The following is a 22,123-nucleotide window of genomic DNA, read 5'->3' on the forward strand; positions in this document are numbered from 1 at the left end:
TCTCACTTTACTCCCTCAAGTCCATTTTATTTGAGTTAGTATATCATATTTTTGTAACTCGTTCAAATAAACAAATTAAACTTAGCCATCTTTTCATTTCATTTCAGAAGTTTACAAGTCAAGTCTGAATTTCAAGTTACCAGATCAATTCATTTGCACCCTTAGATCAAACCATAGTATCCCAATTTTTATCTTTAAACTGAGTTTAATAAAATGGCCATGTAATAATACTACTACAGTGTAAAAAACATATGTCTAGTGGTAGAATACTACCCTGTCATGGTACAAACCCGGGTTCGTTTCTCGGCTGGTGCAAAACATTCTACCTAGTGGGATAAAAGCCAAACCCAGGTTTGTTTCTCAACTGGTGGGAAACATTTCACCTTGTCAGATAAAGCTTTGATTATTGTTGTAGTATAAAAAACATATATGCACCCTTGACTAAATTAAGAAGTTTACTGAAAAAGCAGGCTATTGAAAAAAAATGTATAGCATACTGAAATCTTGAAGTAAGGGTTTAAACTCTGAAAACAAAATCCTTTCTTGCGGCCTAGAATAAGGTTGTATACATCTATCATCCCTAAATCCGACATAGGCTCGGGCACATATCACCTTTTAATGTAAAAACTTAAAAATTATCCTACTGTCAATACTATTAAATCGAATGGTTGAAAATTGTATATTTGGCATTATATAAGAACCTCAAAACTGTGGCTAATCATGTATATAATACATTCTTGCAAGTAATATTGGTGCTATAAAAAAATAAAAACCTGGTATTGAACAAGTTCATAATGGTAGTTAACACCACAGGCCACAGCAAATCATTTCCTTAGTGGATATTAACAACTGTAGAGTCAAATTTGTCCCAAAAACACCTTTGAGATTAGATCTATACATGAAATTTAGTGTTATACAAAAGTTAAATGACAAGTCTAAGATATATACTCTGTAGAGAATGGGAGTGCCAGAAATAGAAACACAAAAGGATTAGATACAGAGTTGTATCCTCCAAATCAGTTGCAACACCCACCTTTTGCAGCAACAGCTCCATCTCTTGCACCAGATTGACCTTGGGAACGTCCATAACCAACCTTTATACCGAATGACTGCAATAAAATCATAGATTTAATGTTAAATTTAGCCAAAGGGGGAGATAAAAATGTAGGAAGATTTCCCTTTTTTATTATCATCATCTTCTATATTAAAAAAGTCATGCTTCCGCTACCATTAACTCATTTTCTGAAACCAAACCATGAGTAACACAGTAAATCTCATGATGATTCTTACAACCGCGAGTGAAAACATCAAATCCAAATATCACATGGACACTTGGACAGGTCATTCAGTAATGACAGTAAAACAAGATGAAAACATTGGTTCTTGAACAAAATTGAAAGAATTGATGTTCATGACATGTATTATGATTTTGATATCTTGAATTGTAAACCTGATGCATATTGATATGGGAATAATAATGACTGAAGTCCAAGATATCGTCACAACAAACTAACGACTAATTTTTATATGAACTTGGCAGCAAATAATTACCTCGTTGGACACATCAAAGACGCCTTCCTGGATATTCTGAAGAATCTTTGCAGCAGTCCTTATAAAAGCCTGGCAAATATGAATCAAGTTACTTTTGATGGTGATGAAAAATTACCATATCATTGATGTATGATGTAGTATGAATTTAGATTTCATAGTCTTGCCAGCTATTGATTGAGATAAATCACCTCTTCCACATTTTGAGCTGTCCTGGCAGAAGCCTCCAAGAATAGAAGTCCATTTTCCTTCGCAAATTGCTCACCCTCCTCTTTGCTCACTGCCCTTCGGTGAGACAGATCGCACTTGTTCCCTATGAGCATGATCGTCATGTTAGGATTGGCATGTTGTCGGGCATCTTCCAGCCAACTTGCTAAATGATTAAATGTTTCTCTCCTGGTCAACAAAAAGCACTTCTGCTTTTCAGCTCGAGGCAGGATTAGGAAAATGGACTAGTCTCGAGAGTCAAGATTTAACCCGCATGCCACCACATACAGAAAAACACAAGAAAGGGGAGAGGGGATTGGAAATAATAATTTGTTTTGTGGAACAAAATTGTAAACTGTGAGGACCCCACAGCACATGAGAGAGGGGGCACCACGAGTTGCAACCAGCTAGAGTTCCTTGGGTGAGGTATTGGAAGGACGAAAACCATATATAGTAGTTTAAAGTTCGAAAATAATCTGAGACACCGATGTCCTGGATCCTAGTTCAAAAGAGTGAAAACTTAAAATAGGGTATTAAACAAGAACAAAGTGAAGGAAACAATAAAGCTTCTGCTGTTAAATGTAAAGACATAACAGCACAATACAAAGCATGTAAAATATATTGGATGCATTGTTAACATTTTATATCACTAGGGATTTCACAAAAGTGGTAAATACAATCAAAATAGGTGCATGTAGAAGGGTGATATAAAGTCTGGCATTGTTTTCAAGATGCAAACCATAAGCTCAATGTGAAAGTGACAATAACAATACCAACCTCGTAAAGTTGATATCATTGTGTCAAATATATGATGCTCACCTTAATTAGAAATTCCTCTGTAGTAAGATCTAGTGATGGATCTGAAAGACTCTTGCCCAGCCTACAGATAAACAAGGTATCCCGAGTTAGTACTAATATAGTATTGAAGTTTAATGGGTCGAGAATGAACGGTGAGCATGCGAGCTCCAAATTCAACACCAATGGTGAGATCATGAACCGGTTGGAACCTTTTATCGGTGAATTGGAGGAGCAGACATGAAGAAGAAGAAGAAGAAACCTGTGTCGCCGATGATGATGTACTTGAAGAGATAATCGTAAGACATGGTGGAGAAAGAAACGACGCCGTGTGGAGAGGAAGCAAACAAGTGAGAGAGTGGTGAGTTGAAGAATGAAGATATAGCAGAAATATGTTGTCATATCAATTCAAATTCATTCCAAAAGTGATAGGTAGGGGTTATTTTCGACTATAAATTCATCCCACATTTATTATGAACAACAAAACAACTATAAATTCTTATAAAAATAATAATTAAGGAATTAATCTTGTTTATATCTAAATCAATCAAAAAATCAAATTTGGAAGTTTTTTTGGGATAATTTTCTATTGCTATTTTATATCATTTTGATTTGTTTTTTATTCAACAAATCAATTTGAATTGGAGTTTGGATAGATTTATAAAACAAAAGTGAACTTTTCAAATGATATATTTTGTATATTTAGTATTAGTCTATATTTCCTTTTATTAGGATTAGGATAAGTTATTTTACATGAATGAATTAGATAAATTTGTATTTGGATTATAATGAATAAAAAGTCATTAATTAATCTATGTAAATCTATTAAATAATATTTTAAATTATTCAATCTATTTATATCTTAACTTAATGAATGAATTTCAATTTATTTATATATCCTAACTTAATAGATATTCAATCCATTTGACCTTTTCAATTAACTAAAAACAATTTTTAAGACAACTATTCTTTTAGAAAAACACTGTTTGAACAATTTTTCAAGATTTTTTTTTGAAGTTCATTTTTGTTTTAAATTTTTGAAGAATAATTTTAAAAAATAAAATGCTTTTGATCTTTTTAAGAATATGAACGATTATTAGAAATTAATTTAATAAAAACTCAAAGTGAAAATAAAAAGCACATACAAGAAAGTAAAAGTTGAAATAGTGAGGGAAACTTAAAAAAAACATACAACTTATGAATGTTCTTTTCTTGTGATTGATTATTCATCCAAGTAGATATACCTGTAAATATGGATTGGATATAATGGAAGAATTAAAATCCATCTATTATGGAAACTATCTAATGGATTATATAGAATTAAATCTAACGAATTTAGTTTGCTTTGATAATTTTACTCGTGTTATTAAACTCGGACCCGTTGATGATTCGGCCAGGGTACTAAGTCAATGAGTCATTAGTTCAACTAGTGGGTCAATAGTTGGACAGGTTAACTCGGTTTGCATTAAAAATTCTAAAAAATTCATAATACGTAACACTATTTAATAATGGTATACTCAAAATTTAAAAACATTATCATGCCTAATTAAACAATAAACAAAGAACATTTTACTACCATAAAATGATACAAGTAAGTTGATAACATCATAAAAAACATAGGAAATATGTTTTAACTACAACAAAAACTTACAATAAGTTTAAAATTTAATTAAACAATGAAGATTTTGTTATAATGTAAACTAACAAATGACAAACATAACTACAAATAAGTTAAAAATACTTGTTTTTCACTTAAAAATGACATCAATTTGGCTGTTTAAAAAAATATATTTTTTTTTGATTGACTCGGCCGGTTTAACCGGTCCGACCACTTGAGTCACTAGTTTTAGGCTTAAACTGACAGAGTCATCTCGATTTAATGCAAAATCGGTTAAATGAGATACTCAAGCTGGTTAAATGTCCAGTTTATGGTTGAACCAATTGGACCAACCGGTTCAAGTCGAGTTTTATAACACTGATTTTAACACTAACTCTACCATAAAACAATTCATCATATTATTTATATTGCAATTTATAGTATAAATTTATTATATCAAATAAATATGTCTCTCTCAAGAATAATAATATATATTGAGAATAATGTATCTCCTTATATCATGAGATGATTTATCTCCTTTAGCCAGTAAAAATATGACATGTGTGCTATTTTGTTTATTTTTAAAAATATTTTTATAGAAAATGATGAAACATGTCATGATTTCAGGAGATAACTTATCTTCTTATACCCTGATACTCCATTCCCTTTAAATAAAATAAAAATATAAAAGTAGAATTTTCTCATATTATATTATGTTGAAAAAACATGTTTGTATATATATACAATTATTTTTAACCACATGTATGTGTTACTTCACGTGGCACGGGGACACAACTACGTTCACTTAAGCGATAAGCGAATTCGAAACATATAAGGAAATCCAAGGGTATTTTCGGAAACACAAAAAGCTTCTCCTTCAGTATAAATATCACATAACCCTAACGATTTTTATTCCATTCTGTTTCTCTTCATTCCTATTCTTCAGTCTCTGTTCTTGCGGCTGAAAATTCTCAACGTGTTTTTCAATCTTCGATTCTTCTTTAGGTATCAAACATCTTTCGTATTCTTCGATCTATGTCTTTTGTTTTATTTTCGTGTTTGTTTTTTTGTTTATTATTCGCTGTTTTATGAATGTCAGAGTTTGTTTTGTGTTTTTTTCATGCTTATGATTAGATTTGTGTTTATAATCATGGATTATTGAATTTTTGGTTATTTCGTGTTTGAATATGCGTTTTGTATTCGCAGATCTAATGGTTTTGTTTTGGAAATTGAATCAGTTTGAGAAGTTATGGTGTTTAAGATGTTTTGAATGTTAAATTGTTTTTATAAACGATGATTCAGAGTTTTTTTTCGAATGAATTTTTTTTTTAAGTTCGCTTGTTTATTTTGAAGTTTTTTTGTCTGTGTTGATTTATGCTAATATTTGCTATACTAATAGATTATTTTTATTTCTCAGAAACTTTAGGTTGTTTTTCTCCCATGATATATGATGTTAAGATATTATATTAAGTTTGCTTAATCCTATTTATTGGATTTATAAATTACGAAAAATATGGAATTGATTGCATGAACATTTTTTATTTTGAATTTAATATTTGTTTATTGAGTGCTTAATTTATTTTTACTTTTTTTATTATTTCAAAACAAATTGGGTGGATCCTGTATTTTAGGATGTGATAACTTTTGATGTCATAGATTTTATTTATCGGTCCTGAACATTTTTTATTTCAATATAACATTTGTTTGTTAAGCAAAATTGTTGTTCTTAATTCTTTTCGATTGCCGTTTTATTCACTGTAAAGTGATTACTTTGAATCTCTTATTTTTCATTTTATTGTTTTGTGAGTAAAATTGTATCCAAAAGATTTCTTTAGAGCTTAATTATTTATGCTTTCATTTAATTAAAAACCACATGGTCTTTTGTTTTGAATATTCTGTTATTGTCAATTAACTTTGTAGGAATATGTATCTTTTTATTTTGGTCATGCATGTCATTATTTTTGTTATTTAACGTGAGTTCTGACTTGCTGATCTTTTGATTTATTCCAGCTTAAGACATCATGGGAAAAGAGAAGGTTCATATTAACATTGTCGTCATTGGACATGTCGACTCTGGGAAATCAACTACCACTGGCCACTTGATCTACAAGCTTGGAGGTATTGACAAGCGTGTTATTGAGAGGTTCGAGAAGGAAGCTGCTGAGATGAACAAGAGGTCATTCAAGTATGCCTGGGTGCTTGACAAACTAAAGGCTGAGCGTGAAAGAGGAATTACCATCGATATTGCTTTGTGGAAGTTTGAAACCACCAAGTACTACTGCACTGTCATTGATGCACCTGGACATCGTGATTTTATCAAGAACATGATCACAGGAACATCACAGGCTGACTGTGCTGTCCTCATTATTGATTCCACCACTGGTGGTTTTGAAGCTGGTATTTCCAAGGATGGACAGACCCGTGAGCATGCTCTGCTTGCTTTCACTCTTGGAGTCAAGCAAATGATCTGTTGCTGTAACAAGGTATATAAATCTAGGTTGTCTTAATAGTTGTTATGTAATTTAATTATTTCTGAAGACAAGTGGTATATTTTTTGACTTGTTAACATTTTCTGTCAATTGTTATTATTTATTTAGATGAAGTACATGGATATTGACTTATGTTATAATCTTTTGTAACAGATGGATGCCACTACCCCCAAGTACTCTAAGGCCAGGTACGATGAAATTGTCAAGGAAGTTTCTTCCTACCTGAAGAAGGTTGGTTACAACCCTGACAAAATTCCATTTGTGCCAATCTCTGGTTTTGAGGGTGACAACATGATTGAGAGATCCACCAACCTTGACTGGTACAAGGGACCAACTCTACTTGAGGCTCTTGACCAGATCAATGAGCCCAAGAGACCCACAGACAAGCCCCTCAGGCTTCCATTGCAAGATGTCTACAAGATCGGTGGTATTGGAACTGTGCCAGTTGGACGTGTTGAAACTGGTGTTGTGAAGCCTGGTATGTTGGTGACTTTTGGCCCCACTGGATTGACAACTGAAGTTAAGTCTGTGGAGATGCACCACGAGGCTCTCCAAGAAGCTCTTCCAGGAGACAACGTTGGATTCAATGTTAAGAATGTTGCAGTCAAGGATCTCAAGCGTGGTTTTGTTGCCTCAAACTCAAAGGATGACCCTGCCAAGGAAGCTGCTAACTTCACATCCCAAGTCATTATCATGAACCATCCTGGCCAGATTGGAAATGGATATGCACCAGTTCTTGATTGCCACACTTCTCACATTGCTGTTAAGTTTGGTGAACTTTTGACCAAGATTGACAGGCGATCTGGTAAGGAGCTCGAGAAGGAGCCCAAGTTTTTGAAGAATGGTGATGCAGGTATGGTTAAGATGATTCCCACCAAGCCCATGGTTGTCGAGACTTTCTCCGAGTATCCTCCTCTTGGTCGTTTTGCTGTGAGGGACATGCGTCAAACTGTTGCTGTTGGTGTCATCAAGAGTGTGGAGAAGAAGGACCCATCCGGAGCCAAGGTCACCAAGGCTGCAGCTAAGAAGAAATGATTGAATCCCCTTCTACTCATGCCTGTAGCTGTGACCATGATCATGGTCACACTCACAGAAAACTGTTGTTCCTTTATAGTATTACCCTTACAGAGTCCTAGGTGTTTGTTTTACCAGTTACATTTTCAAGTTTCTGCCGATTTCTTGAGTCATAGTTTTCAAAACTGGGTTCTTGATCGGCGGTGGACAATTTTCATGCTATTTATGTTTTTTAGTACTGTTTTTGCTTGAAGTTGAAGAGTTTGTCAATTCCATTTTCACATTAAAGTTTTGATGTTCAGGGAATTTTGGTTGATCTTTCATTATATACAGTTTTGTGAAATGTTTATCTTATACCCTTTATGTGATTTTAGTTGAAGTACTGTGGTTTATGTTGTGGGCTTGAATTGGACATTGTTTTCAAAATGTCTTGTGGATCTGCTTTTCTTTTCTTTTCTACAGATCACGAAACATGCTCCATCCCCAATAGTAATGAGTTTTTTCATATCAACTTTTATATTTTTCACATTTAACACACTCTTGATTAATATTTCATTTCATCTTACTAGCTCTCGGAAGTTTTTATGATAAACAACACGACATATCTCACTTTTTTTTATATTTTACAAATTTTTATCTCTAGTACATAGCAACCTACAATCGAATTATTTAGAATAGACACGTCCATAAATCACATTGTAAGTTTATAAATCGGTTTCTATAGTTTGCTTTCTTTTCTTACTTCACTATAATTTTAGCTACTCAATTAATATTTTACTTCATCTCGATCTTTCTAAAAAACTTATTAAAATAACATACCCACACTATTATATTTGTCCCATCATTTTCAAACTTTTTCTCTTGCTACCACCGTAAAAATAAGAGCCATTGCTTATACAAGCAAATGTTCTTGTAGAAGCAATTTGCTCCATTCGTGAACAACCTTGGCACATGTTATTAGAGCATCTCCATATTCTTATGTTCCCTTCTTGTTATGTTCTTAGTCATCAAATAAGTTCCATACATAATGTTTGATATGCTCTTATAAGCTTAAGAACCCCACAACTAAGGGGTAGGGGCTCCTATTGGAGTTAAGCAATGAGCAAAGTCAACCTATGTCAATGGTTTTGGCCATGTTTTTTTTAATGGTGACTAACTTGCGAATTACAAGTTAGTTTGCTTCCAAGCGAACTGATTTTTTAGCTATTGGATGAATGGTCCATAATCTCATCCCTCAAAATCGTGATCAACTATTGTTGTTGTTTAGAAGTCGTGATATTAAAGAATGACTTATATGAGGCATTTGGTTTTTAGAAGTTGTGATAATAAGACACGACTTCTATTAGACATTTTGTCGCAACTCAAAAGTCGTGATACCAAAATACGACTTATGTGGGAAGTTAGGTTGGCATAGAACGACTTCTATACTGACTAGAAGTCGTTATAGGCTATCTAGAAGTTGTGATATGTCATCACGACTTCAATACTGACCAAAAGTTGTATTACACCAACATGACTTCCATTAAAGAAGTTGTTATGTATCATCACGACTTTCGTTCAAAAGTCGTTATGTGTCATCACCACTTCTATACTAACTAGAAGTTGTATTACATCATCACAACTTTCATTCAAAAGTCATTATGTGTGTCACAACCTTTATACCGACGTAAGTTGAATTACTTCACCACAACTTCTATATTGAAGTTATATAATATTACTAGAGATGGCAAAACAGATATTGCCGGCGAGCGTGCCCACATAGCCCGCATTTTTTTGCGGGTATGGCATACAAATTTTGCCCATTTGCCTGTTTCGCCCAACCCTTTTTGCTCGCTAAGTTTGCGGATATTTCCGTTGGGCATGCGGGCGACCCATAAACATAATTTAAGGAAAAGATAAGAAAATTTTAAATAAGTTATAATGTAATGTGATTTTTAATCCCTAAAAAATTGTAATCTAATGTGATTTGTTAAACTTCATATAGAATATCAAAAAAATTATTAATTTTTTATATTTAACTACTTTATTTAATTTCATTTCATTTATTATATGAATTTTTTTTTTTTTTAATTATTCAACCATGCCTGTGGGCCGCCCACAAGCCCGTTAGCCCGTTTTAAAACGAGCAGAGTATTGAATTTTGTTCGTTAACCAATGCGGACATGCCCACACCCGCTTAAATTTTTGCGGGCGTGGGCTAAACGAGCCCAACTGTCCGTTTTGCTATCTCTAAAGATTACCATGACTTCTAAATGGTGCACAAAACGATATTCCGTAACTAATTTTTTTCATCCAACAACTATAAAGTGGTTTGTTTCCAACCGAACTAATGGGCAGTTTGCATATTAGCTTTGGTTATTCTGTTTCATATGTATTAATAATGTATTTTTGAAAAAAAATGGGAGATTTAACAACACAATTAGTGTAAAAACAAACTATTTTGAAATAAAACAAATTTTTCTACAAGGAATGAATGTTATCAAGTAAATTCACATTGTTCAATATAATATGTCTAGAAATGAAAGCCCAGTACAAATAAATTATAAAATATTAACAAAAGATCCTACTTACATTTTCCTATTTTTCAATTCAGTGTTGGAATAAAAATCACAAAGTTCAAAGCTCTTGAGTAGTTATTTTAGAATTAGATGCAAGAAGTTCATTGCTTAAAATACTACAACATTTTGAATAAAGGCAATTAATCATGTACTATTTCTCTAGGGATCTTTTTAGTTGGTATCCTAGCACGTAGTAAACATTTAAAAAATTTTTATTATGAAAAAATATTTAAATTTGTAATTTTCAAAATGAATATTTTATTCTTTTATTGTTTAAGTGCTTTATCATACCTATTAAAATTGTCTGTGTTATAATTGTACTTATTATTATTAGAAATATTTTCGAAAAAACTAATATTGATATATTATCTGTAATTTTTTTCATGAAAAATTATATATTCTTCTACTATATGTTCATATTAATCCTTCTACCTATAAGAAAATAATATAGGGTATAAAAATATACTTTATTTATTAATAATTTATTTACAAGTGACATGTATCACTTTCTTATAGGTAGGAGTATATAAAATTACTCTTTTTGAAATAATTGGCATGATAATCATGTGCTTTTAATAACTTAACAAATATTGTAATTACTTGACTTGACTCTTATTGCTAAAAGGACCGAAAATGTCAGTCGAATCCATATTTGTCAAGACTAATCTGTTTTGTTTTTTTAAAACACACATTTATAACTAACACAATTACAATTTCAAAAATAAATAATTATCACGCCTTATAAATGTCTTTTAAAAAAAAATCACAAACACAAAGTTCACAATCTCACAATAACATACTGTTTTAGTTTAAAACTTATAAGTTCTAAACGATACACCAACACTACATTAAACTTTTAGACATCTAGTTCATAATAAAGTTTCTAACTCTTAAGTTTTAAACATTAGATGCTCTGTTGGAAGAAGATATCTTCACTTTTCTATTCTATCAACATCTTTTAGATCTTCTTCAACATCATCTACATTATTATTAGAAAAATTAAATGATAAATACATTTTTGATCCAGGGTTCATGAAATTTTCATAAGTATATTCCCGTTGATGAAATTTAATGTATTTAAATTATGATTACATTCTTGATCCTTGGTTTTATAACAAAATGAAAATCATTAGAATAAATAAGTTGATCATGAGTTGCCATGAAGAGGTACCATAGACAATTATCTTCAGTTAGATGGGTCCACATGCCTTGTTGAAAATTAAACTTTAATGGAAACAAATGCATAAGATGGAACATGATCTATCTCTCTAGTATGATATTCTTATTTGACAAAAAAAGATACACATTTATGAAAGTCATATTAAAGTTCTAATACTATATTTTACTAAGCATGGTACTAAATATATGACGCATCTAATATTTAAAAATGGTCATAACAAAAGTGATCATAATGCATCTCAACCCTTGACACCAACTCGTGAATTGAGCAAAGGTACATACTTTCTTTACTAACCACAATCATGTATTTCTCTTTTACTGAAATTATTAGATAACATGGAAACCTAAGGACATGGGTTGCAATACTGGCCAGCCTGACTCGTTTTTGGCCCACCAAAATATAGGTTGGCCCGACCCGGCCCTTATTGCTAAAAGGCTCAAATCCCCAGCTCGACCTATTAAAATGCCAACCCAAACAGGTTGGTTCGTCGGACCAAGCCCATATTGTCATCTCTAATTAAGTATATATAATTAGATTAGAGCAAACTTTATGACCATTTGTAGATATATTTATATATTATTTTTTGATGAGATCATTTCCTACATTCCTTAATCAAAGTGATTTTTATGTATATTGGACAAGAAGTAATTATTAAATATACCAAGTTTAAAACCCTTTAGGAAAGAAAATAGCCAATTCTCGATTTACTTTAAGAAAAATGACTACTATTGTTAGGAAATTTTAATACTTATTACACGGGGAAGGATATTTTGGACAAAATTTTACGTTAAAACTGAATTGTTTAATTTAATCTTTATATTTTATTTGAGTTTAGGATCGATAAAGTATAACATTAATCACATAAATAGATTTAGATATTAATATTTTGTCAATAAACAAGATTCTTGATAAAAACATTATAGCATTGTCTTATTCTTATAGTTGATCTCATTTATTATTATTAAGACTTGATTATTTTTGTTGAATTAGAAAACAAGGTTGTAATATGGTTAACATTTTTGTAGTACATGTAGAAATAAGAAAGGGAAAGTAATAGATATAAAGATAATTTTACTTATTTTAATATATTGTAAACTTCTTAAATTTGACTCATTCAGATGATATTCGTATTATACCCGATTAAACTCTATGTTATTTCAAAGAACACAATATATTTTTTAATGAAAGTATATATTATTCATGTTTTAAAAAGAAATAGTATTCTCATAGATTTTATTAAGATTTTCCCATTTAAATAATATTGATGATACATTAATCATTTAAAATTAAATGAATTTATTTCAAGTCAATATTAGTGAAACCATTAATCCTAAAACATGTAATAATTTTTTATTCTTTTGATGTTACTATCATTGATGATGTATTAATGATATAAAATTAAATGAATTCTTGATTTTTCAAAACTACAATAAAATGTATTTGGACCATTAGTCCAACACCATATTATATCTTTCTACTCTTTTGATTTTTTTTACTAAACATGGATTCACAAATCTAATTCACCATGAAAAGATATATATAACAATAGTGTAGAAATTTTATATATTTTTAGTGTATATTCACCATTCATTTTTTACCATAATTGATTATTCAAAAAGAGCAATACAAATGAATAGTAAAAATATATTGATTACGTATAAATCTTTACATTAACAATACATAAATATTACATTGTTTTCTCTTTCCCTCTCTAGTCATGTATATGTATATATAGATTCTCTTAACAACATTTTAACTCCTCCACCCCTTTACACTTGAAACACTCTTCTTCTCAGTGTCATACTCAACATAGAGAAAAACTTGTATAAAAACATATACAACTTTGATTTCCTCTTGCTTCTTTCCATTGCAACTTCAAAAGATGTTTTCTTGGGGCACACTCAAAACCCATCAAACTAATCCCGACCCAAAACCAAAATCTTATAATCCAACAAGTTGTTGTTTCTTTTCTAGGCTTTGGTTGAGTCCTGCTTATAAGATTGATGGTAGCAAGAAGCATTATAAGAGAATGTTTGGAACAATGAAACTTCCATTGCAAATGGAGTTGAGTGACATGAAAATGAAACAAGAACGACCATGATTGAGAAAGTTGTTCACAACTTATCTACTTGGAGATGATTTTAACATTGTACACCAAATTATTTGACAAAAATTCCCTATTTGTATTTAATGTGAAATATATCTTACACTTTATTTAGTTTAGATTTTTTTTATTCTTCACCAATTAGATCAATCTCCTTCCAATGATTCAATCTAGTATTTGAGTTTGAGAGTTTTTTTTATAGATGGAAAAAAAGTCAATCTAAAAAATTAAATAAAGAGTAAATTACAATGATATCCCTTAAGTTTTAATGAATTATATAAATTACTTATCATTTTTGCCCCTATATAAGTCATTTCTAATTTATAATATACATTACAATCAATATTTCTACAAGAGAACCATCTACTTTTATACTATTTGAAATTATTTCTATAATATATCATGTTTTATTTAATTTAATCAAGTTGATCAGTATCAGATTTTTATAATAATTTGATTAAAATCGAGGATGTTCGTGTAACTTAGTGTTAAATGAATAAACATAACCAACGGACATTGGTTCAAGTGATACATGCATTCCCCTTAAGCCTCCGGTGAGAATAGAAAGGAAAAAAAAAGATTAAACAGAAAACCCAACCTTGGTTCGATTCATCTTCAATGGCTTCGGCGCTTCAAAAACTAGTGAGAAAACTACCATCAACACCAACAAGATTCATCACTTCCCTTCACCCTTCATCGCAACCACCGAATCCCTTTAACCCCATCATTCATCTTCATCCAGAATCTCACTCTCTCATTCCACCAACTGAAACCCCAGATCAATCCAATGCTTCAACCATAATTTTTCCCAGTTTCCCTTTTGGGTTTTCTTCAAAACCCATTTTTGATAGTGGGTTTTGCTCCCCTGAGGTAAAGGAAGAAGGATTGGAAGATTCGAGAACCATTTGGGCTGATAGTGTGAAGAAGAAGCGGAAGAAGAAGATGAACAAGCATAAGTATCAGAAACTTAGGAAGCGTATGAGGAGACAAACTTAGGTTATGATTTAATGATATGTTTTATTTAGTGAAATCAAAATGCATTGAATTTAATGAAGTAGTTTTTTTTTTCTTTCTGATTTTGATTTTTTTTATAAATGGGGGAAAATGTGTTTTAAATTATGTGAATGTTCACTTGAATCATGTAATAACTTATTTAGGGTCCTATTGTTTTGGATTTTTTGTTGTGACAAAGTATGGATCTTGTTGGGATTCAATGTTGACTGTTGTGGTCATAATAAGTTAATAACAATGTTGTTGTTTTTGCTTTTGCTTGATATTTTGTAAATTCGTAGTTTCGGAGACGAGTAAGGATAATGTTTTTAAATGTGGCTTATGGGAATGAAACAAAAATGTTATGCAGTTAGTCCATAGGTCTTTGCAGAATCTTGTGTTTATTATGGAACAACCTAGGCACCAAATTGAACAGAAAGGCCTTTGCGATAGATTCTTTGTTTTCTAAACTTTAATGGATGAAATGTATTGCGTTGTTTTTCGTTTTGGCAAGGCGTGAATGCGGTTTTATGATTATGTCGAATATAGAGGGGAATAATATTTAGTTGGACATCTGTACTAGGATGAAGTTTGTTTGTGCTGTATGATTGCACCTTAAGTTTCAACTTTGACTTATATATGCAAAAACATCACAGCACACGACCTATTATTTGTGCTTTATGACTGCACCTGAAATTCAATTTTTCATTTGTGATTTGGCAGCTGAGAACCTTAGGTCAGAGAGGGGAAAATCGTTTTTCCCCTTATTTTCGACATTGTTACTTTACCTATGAATTATGATAGGAGTCATTGACAGTTTTTTGCATGTTGGCATTTATCCTATCCTATGACAGAAACAATCTCATCAAGGAGGATGAGGATCTGTTCAGTGGAAAGGAACTTTAGGACACTGCGTTCTTAAGTGTGCAGATTTTTCCACCCTCACCCACCAACCCATGCTCGCACGCAGGCCCACACACCCACACAAACAGACACATTCGTAGGAGGTGTAAGTAAGTGTTTGAGTAGGGGAGGGGGAAAGGTGACCCGGTGAAGTATCAAATCTTCGATTTAACATCACACTCAAAGCTTGAAGACTTTGGCAAGTGCCATTTGAGCTAGAAGCTTGTTGGCGTTTAAGTTAATTTAAGCCTGTTAAGTTCCATTTTCTAGTTCTGTTCTTATGTTACAGCACAAGAAGTTGCTAAGGATGGCAATAATGAGTCATTTACTTTTCGCGTTTTTGCACTTTGGCTTTGCAACAAGTTGCTTTAAAAAACAGAATAACCTTAACCGACTCTCAATTACTTAACAATTTCAAATTCAAGATCCAAGGGGGTGAAGAATAAAGAACCCTTCTAGTTTTTGTAGTTAATTAAATCTGTAACATGTAAGAATATGACATGTTTTTGCTACACAAGAGTCATTATTCTATATATTTGATAAGTTATTAAGCATAGAAAAGTCCAATATCATATAGGTGATCAATAAATAGTGATTCTCTATTTAATTTCAACAGAATTGAGAATTAAGTGATTTATATTCAGAATATAGCTTGTGGTGTTTCTTTTCAACTTAACACTTCAATCTGACCATATCAGATTTCTGTCCAATGTGGTGGACTGTCATCACACAAACCCTTTATGCCACAGACTTACCAAGTCTACTTTCATACTCGCATTCCATCCGACCCTAATTTAGACGAAGAAAAAGGAGAGAGTTCATAAGCCGCATCACATGGGATTGTTAGAGAAAGAATAACATTTAGATGTGATATACTGAGTAGCTTTACTGCTTCAATGCATTAACTCTACTTAGTAGTTATTACATGTTAGATTTGAGTTGAAGCTTGAAGTTTCGCATTAGTGGAAAGTCCTAATAGTAATTGTAGATCCATTTCATGGAAAGTTCCCTTCAGGAACATGCTTCATTTTTCAAATTTCAGTGCTAGTTTCTATGGATATTTCCAATCATATATTGTTAGTCATGCTTATGTAGATTGAAGATTCATCTTTGAAACCATAAGGAAAATGTAGCTCCAAAATAAGACTGCATTGTGCTTTGAATTTTGAACAGCTTGTGAACTCTAATTTATGGGGTTGGGTTGTTTAAGACAAATTCAAGCAATTGCTTTCAAATGGTTCCCAAACAACCATTTATTAGTGCTGGTTATCTGTGTTATTCTGTTATTGTTGTGAACCTGTGATGGTTTAAGATTTCAGAATTGGCTGTGAAAGTCGTTCGCTTTCGATCTAGAAGTTAATTTCAGCAAAGTAAGTGGAGCTGGGTATATAATATGTATGGCACTCTTGTAGCTGTGATTTAGATGCTATGTGCCTGCAAAGTATGAAGTATGAACTATAAACTGTTTTGGAGTAAATGCTTGTATGTGACTCCAAGTTATATATAGAGAGAACTTGCACAGTTTGAGGAGTGGAACATGTGAATTCTTAAATATGTTATTATGGTATTTTATGTGCCAACCCCAATTAAGGTTGTAAAGTCCTTATTATATATGTTATCTTAAAGAATAATAGTTCTTAATACATTCAGGAGAATAACTCAAATGCTCATTTTAAGAACCATGATTTTGTGTGTGTTTGGAGTTGCCCTTTCCCATTGTTCTTTTCTCCACATTTCCCTAGTTCTTTTGAAAACACATGATGATGTTAATATGCATCATCAATGATGAACAATTTCAAACATATCTAAATTATTATTATTGACTTAAATTTATTTAGAATCATAGTGTAATAATTGACACATTTGCCACATTATTTTACCTTAGTTGATAATCACACTGATATCTCACAATTGTGATGTTAGTCCACTTCAAATTTTCCTTTTAAGTCACTTGTGAAACTATATAGAGTGACATGAAATATAGACACACATTCTACATGATATCATCAAAAGGTGAGCACAAATCATGAGATCAAAGAAAGATTTAAGCAACTTATGACTATCAGAACCAGATTAAGTGCATTCTTTAGACAACTAAAATGGCTCAAAGCCATGCCATTTTCTCATTCTAAGCCATGCCATTGACTCACACTTACCAAATTGAAATGTGGCTAAATCAACAAAAAATGTCACTGAATACTTTATTGTAGCAGATAAATGTACATGTCAAAATGACATGATATTCCACATGTTGAAAATTGTGTGATTCCACTAAATAAATAGGCCTTTATTTTGAATCAAACTTGTAGTATTACAAGTTAGGCCATTATGATTCAAAGCATGTGGCCACCAAAAATGTTCCTAGTTGAAAGAATTGTATTAATGGTTACTATACAAACATGTGTAAGTAAAGTAATAACCATGCAGTTTTTAAGGAGCTCTATCAAAGGGCTTTGTATCATTATAACAAATATCCCATACAGCTTCCATTGAATCCTTGGCAACTGATCCAGCACAATTGGGATTTGCAGACAATGATTCCATAACTCTTCTTCTCACACATTCCTTCAAGTTCCATTACATTAATTCAGTACACAACAAGTTGCAGTTAACAAATGCATAAAATATAAAAAAGTGATTAACAAGACTGTTGCAACTGATTAACAAGACATGAAATTTAAGGAAAACAGAAAATTGTGAAGATAAAAAAGTGTGTAACATTATTTATTTATTTTCCTTAGACATCAATAATGTAAAGATTAAAAAATGTGCAACATTAACTAGCTTATGAACAAGAGAATTAGCCTAATGATTTTTCTCTCTTTTTTCCTAGGAAGAACACTGTGTGGATATTAGGAAAAAGCAAGCAGTTGTGTTTCCATAGAGGTTGTTTTAGTCCAAACTTTCCTGTTTTCTAATCCATTGACAAAACTAATCTTCACCCGAATTTACAGATCAATGGCCACTATGACTTTAAACCATATGATCTCAGAGATGGAAGACTTGTTATAGTAAAAAGTAACTTGAAAATATGATTTGATATATTGTTCACATTATGTTCACAGAAGAAAAACTATAGAGAAAAATTTAGAGCAAACTTTTATTCAGCTTTAATGCATAGTGGAAATCATCAACAACAAAACCAAGCCTTCTCTAACTAGGTGGGTCGGTACATGGATGAAACAATGCCATGATAATCTATCCTGAATCATGAGATAGTCAAACCATAAAATCGTCATCATCCTTTATAGTTTCACTTTCTTGATCCCCCTCAACCTCTAACTATTGGGATACTCTCCTAACCATAGCTTATACAGGTCTTCTTCAGTCTCAACACATGCCAACACCGAAAGCAAGATTCTACCATTTTTTTCCACAATAAATGCTACCTTGACTTCCTCTCTAATGCTTTCAGTCCTAAACCTATCTTATCAAGTGTTTCCACTCATCAAACACAACGTTCTCATCTTTTCTACAAAGAGTTTATTCTCTTGTTGGCTTTTTAGCAAGTTGAGAAAGGAGAGGAACGTCAGGAAAAGGTAGCTTGAGATAGACATTCCCCTCATGTCCCTTCCTTTTCTTTATAAAATAGGAATATGTGTGTGTACCACAATTTGGGGGAACCGTGTAAAGCAATTACGAGAGGTTTTTGGAGGGTTAGCAAAGAAATGTCTGTCCCAAGCTTTCCCCTTCCCTCCCTTCCCTTTCCAACTCATAAACAGAGAAATATTCAACTGGCCATTGATCATTTATGCACTAACACCGAATAATGCAGAAACCAACCAACATGAGGATTAATAGTCTTCATGTCAATCTCTTAACATGGCACTAATTGCTTCCATGGATAGCATCACAGATAGCCTTAAATTAAAAAGTTATTTCAAATTAACAAATAATTACTGGATTCCTCATTTTCATAATTTGTTATCGACTTATCCCTAGAGTTAGATATGCTATATGATGACCGATTCCGAAATATAGAAGTGAAACTGAAACGCATTTCAGTACTGTAGTCCTAATTGTTCATGATGAAAACTGGCAAGCTAACAAAAAGCTACAGCATGCTTGATATTGAGAATCCATGTCTCAAATAATAATTTTAAGACCTTTTAGACTATTGTTTCCCTGGATGACTTTACTGTACTATAATACTTTCTTTCTCCAATGGATAATTTGATATATAGATATTGTAAGTAACAACTAAAAGCTACTAAATGCAACAATAAACTGATTCAACTATAATAAGCAGTTTGTCTCAATGGAGAAGAAGAATAATATGTGTACCTGTCCTTGCCCTCGTAACTTCAGAAAACCTCGTAGAAGTTCCCGCTTGAAATGACAATCACCACTTAGATGACCAGCTCGTATCTGTTTCCGATGGACATCAAGAGATATTGGTAAAAGGGGAATAAGTATTAATAATACATAATACTTTGTATGGATAAGTACACATTGTATGATATGAACCTCACTACAAGCATGGTGAGCACAATTATTCCAATTTATTTTAGCTCGACAATCGTCAAATGCATGAATTAGCTCATGAATTATCACTCGGTCGACCTGTTCCTGAAGTACTGAATAGTTGCTACAAACAAATACCTAGGACAAAGAGACACCAAGAAATGAGGTAGTAAACATTAGCTAATTGCAAAGGTCATCATAGAACCAAAGGCGGCAATGGCCACAATACTATTCAACCACTAAAATAAACAAAACAGGTCCAGAATTGTGAGCATGTTTTCTTCACGAAATATACGAGTTGAACCGGTTACTTAACAGTATACATGGATCGGTAAATTCAATGCCACATAAAGTTCCCATCAGGGTAAAACATAGATGAAGATTTTAAATAAATGGACAGAAATAAGTACCCCTTTACCACGCATGAATGCACCCTGTGCCGCCCTATGCGGGGGGCAATAAACAGCCCGGAAGAAACTGTCTCGTACAGGACACCCTGCTTTCTCCATCTGTTGTCTCAGAAACTTTACCATTGGATCTGTCAAATAATAACAACATGAGACAAATAAGTTACACAAATCATCAGAACAAAGCCCATCAAATTGCCACTTGGAACTAATTTGCACTTCAAATGCTATTATGTTCCTTTTTCAGCAAATGCATACAAAAATTGAAACCCAATTAAAAAATGAACATTCAGATAATAATGAAATTAACCCAAAAATACGAATCTGAACACAACCCAGCAAATTATGTTCTTTTTTTTCTAACACTGATTGCTCAGGAAAAAAAAATACAACTTTCAAGGAGTAAAAGTATGATTTTTTTTAAAATACTGATAAATTTCAAAACCCAATTAAGAGATAAACCATAAACTAAGTGAGATATTTGCAACAAGAAGAAAAGAAAGGCAAAATAAAGAAATGGGGTATTTGAAAACCTTAAACCCTAAACCATAGTAAGAGTAATGGAAAAAAGTAAAAAGAAAGAAAGAATTGAAATACTTTGGAGAGTGTTTTGAATCATTGTTTGGCATTCCGCAACAGTTGTTGTGGGAGGGGAAGTGCGTTTGGATGCCATTGATGTTTGCACAACCTCAATTCAACATTAACGTTTCTTCCGCTTTTTCTATTCTCCACACAATTGTTTGAGAGTCAATAATAGTTAATAAACCAATGATGGATGATTTACTGATATAAATAATTATTAATCCATATATATTAAATTCACAGTTGGTGGTCAGTTAAAAAACACTTATTATCAGTTATCAGTATATACATATTAAATCTATACAATATTAACATGATCCTTCATGGAAATATTTTGACTTAGGTTAGTAAACTCATATAAATAATTATTGATTATATATAACATTATTCAATCTAATCGTACAATCTGACTAAACCTAAAACGAGACATATTATAGTTTGATGTTGGGCTCAATTTTCATAACATTTAAATTTTTATTCAAATATCTCAATTTTAACTTCATTTTTATATCATTGAGTTTAAATATTTTAACTTCATTTTTATATCATTGAGTTTAAATAAATAGTTATCCTTCTAAATTGTGTTTGAAAAGTGGATTTAAGCTTATAAAGTAAAAGACTCTATTTAAAAATATAATTAACTCACAAAACTCCATTTTTTACAATAAAACAATTATTTAAAAGGAACTCATCGACCTCTCATTTCTTTGCTTATACTATCACTAGTATGTGAAACTTTAAGATTCTTACGATTTGTGGTATTCATCAAACTTTGTTTATAAAATTTTCAAATATTATATTCATTATATAAAAAAATATCTAAGGCTTAGAGAATTAAAATAATTTGCAACAAAATACTTACCTTCATCTTATCCTCCATATACAGTAATATACAAACGCAATCTAATCACCACAATAGAAACTTTAAGTTTCTCTTTTTTATTTTTATTAGTGTAGAAATGCTTACTCCTTAACCTACATTTATAAAATTATAAATCATTCATCTTTTTCCCTAAGATAATCATAATCCATTTCACTCGGGTAGTATAATCTAACTCAAAATTTTCCTTCAAATATTATTAAATGCATTAGTCAAACTTTAATGACTAGAGAAAAAAAGTATTAGAATTGTAACAAATTTCAGTTTTATTAAATCAGTTTTTTATTATAAAATGCAGATAGGACTACAAACCCAAAGTTCTTGTTCAAAGGTTCAATTAAGAAGATGTGCTTCCATAGCTAAATATTGTAGGGTTGAGTTGGATTTTTTTTTTAAATGGTCTTA

The 22,123-nt window shown here is 31.7% G+C and overlaps 4 protein-coding genes across 4 annotated transcripts; 2 read left to right on the plus strand and 2 right to left on the minus strand.

Moving 5' to 3' along the window:
- On the minus strand, nt 763–1,991 carry LOC109354768 (ras-related protein RABB1b-like). The gene is made up of 3 exons (XM_019597476.1): nt 1,740–1,991; nt 1,552–1,620; nt 763–1,109 (listed from the first exon to the last, which is right to left on the minus strand). The coding sequence occupies exons 1-3, from the start codon at nt 1,878–1,880 to the stop codon at nt 1,017–1,019; spliced, it is 303 nt and encodes a 100-aa protein (XP_019453021.1). The 5' UTR covers nt 1,881–1,991; the 3' UTR covers nt 763–1,016.
- LOC109354767 (elongation factor 1-alpha-like) lies at nt 5,022–7,905 on the plus strand. The gene is made up of 3 exons (XM_019597475.1): nt 5,022–5,152; nt 6,158–6,630; nt 6,790–7,905. The coding sequence occupies exons 2-3, from the start codon at nt 6,169–6,171 to the stop codon at nt 7,669–7,671; spliced, it is 1,344 nt and encodes a 447-aa protein (XP_019453020.1). The 5' UTR covers nt 5,022–5,152; nt 6,158–6,168; the 3' UTR covers nt 7,672–7,905.
- On the plus strand, nt 14,059–14,766 carry LOC109353530. Its single transcript, XM_019595844.1, has one exon. It carries the CDS (start codon nt 14,111–14,113, stop codon nt 14,486–14,488), a length of 378 nt encoding a protein of 125 aa, XP_019451389.1. The 5' UTR covers nt 14,059–14,110; the 3' UTR covers nt 14,489–14,766.
- LOC109353561 (mitochondrial inner membrane protease ATP23-like) lies at nt 17,558–20,985 on the minus strand. The gene is made up of 5 exons (XM_019595896.1): nt 20,854–20,985; nt 20,260–20,387; nt 19,853–19,987; nt 19,670–19,753; nt 17,558–17,950 (listed from the first exon to the last, which is right to left on the minus strand). The coding sequence occupies exons 1-5, from the start codon at nt 20,927–20,929 to the stop codon at nt 17,816–17,818; spliced, it is 558 nt and encodes a 185-aa protein (XP_019451441.1). The 5' UTR covers nt 20,930–20,985; the 3' UTR covers nt 17,558–17,815.

The sequence above is a fragment of the Lupinus angustifolius genome, chromosome LG08, assembly GCF_001865875.1.
Source record: "Lupinus angustifolius cultivar Tanjil chromosome LG08, LupAngTanjil_v1.0, whole genome shotgun sequence".
In the NCBI taxonomy this organism is placed as follows: Eukaryota; Viridiplantae; Streptophyta; class Magnoliopsida; order Fabales; family Fabaceae; genus Lupinus; species Lupinus angustifolius.

Excerpts from the sequence above, each read along its gene's own strand:
- LOC109354768 (XM_019597476.1), bottom strand. The coding sequence starts at position 1,880 with ATGACGATCATGCTCATAGGGAACAAGTGCGATCTGTCTCACCGAAGG. Across the intron at positions 1,621-1,739 it reads CAGCTCAAAATGTGGAAGAG|GCTTTTATAAGGACTGCTGC; the intron begins GTGATTTATCTC and ends CATATTTGCCAG. Across the intron at positions 1,110-1,551 it reads TCTTTGATGTGTCCAACGAG|TCATTCGGTATAAAGGTTGG; the intron begins GTAATTATTTGC and ends ATTTTATTGCAG.
- LOC109354767 (XM_019597475.1), top strand. The coding sequence starts at position 6,169 with ATGGGAAAAGAGAAGGTTCATATTAACATTGTCGTCATTGGACATGTC. Across the intron at positions 6,631-6,789 it reads TGATCTGTTGCTGTAACAAG|ATGGATGCCACTACCCCCAA; the intron begins GTATATAAATCT and ends CTTTTGTAACAG.
- LOC109353530 (XM_019595844.1), top strand. The coding sequence starts at position 14,111 with ATGGCTTCGGCGCTTCAAAAACTAGTGAGAAAACTACCATCAACACCA.
- LOC109353561 (XM_019595896.1), bottom strand. The coding sequence starts at position 20,929 with ATGGCATCCAAACGCACTTCCCCTCCCACAACAACTGTTGCGGAATGC. Across the intron at positions 19,754-19,852 it reads CTCACCATGCTTGTAGTGAG|ATACGAGCTGGTCATCTAAG; the intron begins GTTCATATCATA and ends CATCGGAAACAG. Across the intron at positions 17,951-19,669 it reads AGTTACGAGGGCAAGGACAG|GAATGTGTGAGAAGAAGAGT; the intron begins GTACACATATTA and ends TGGAACTTGAAG.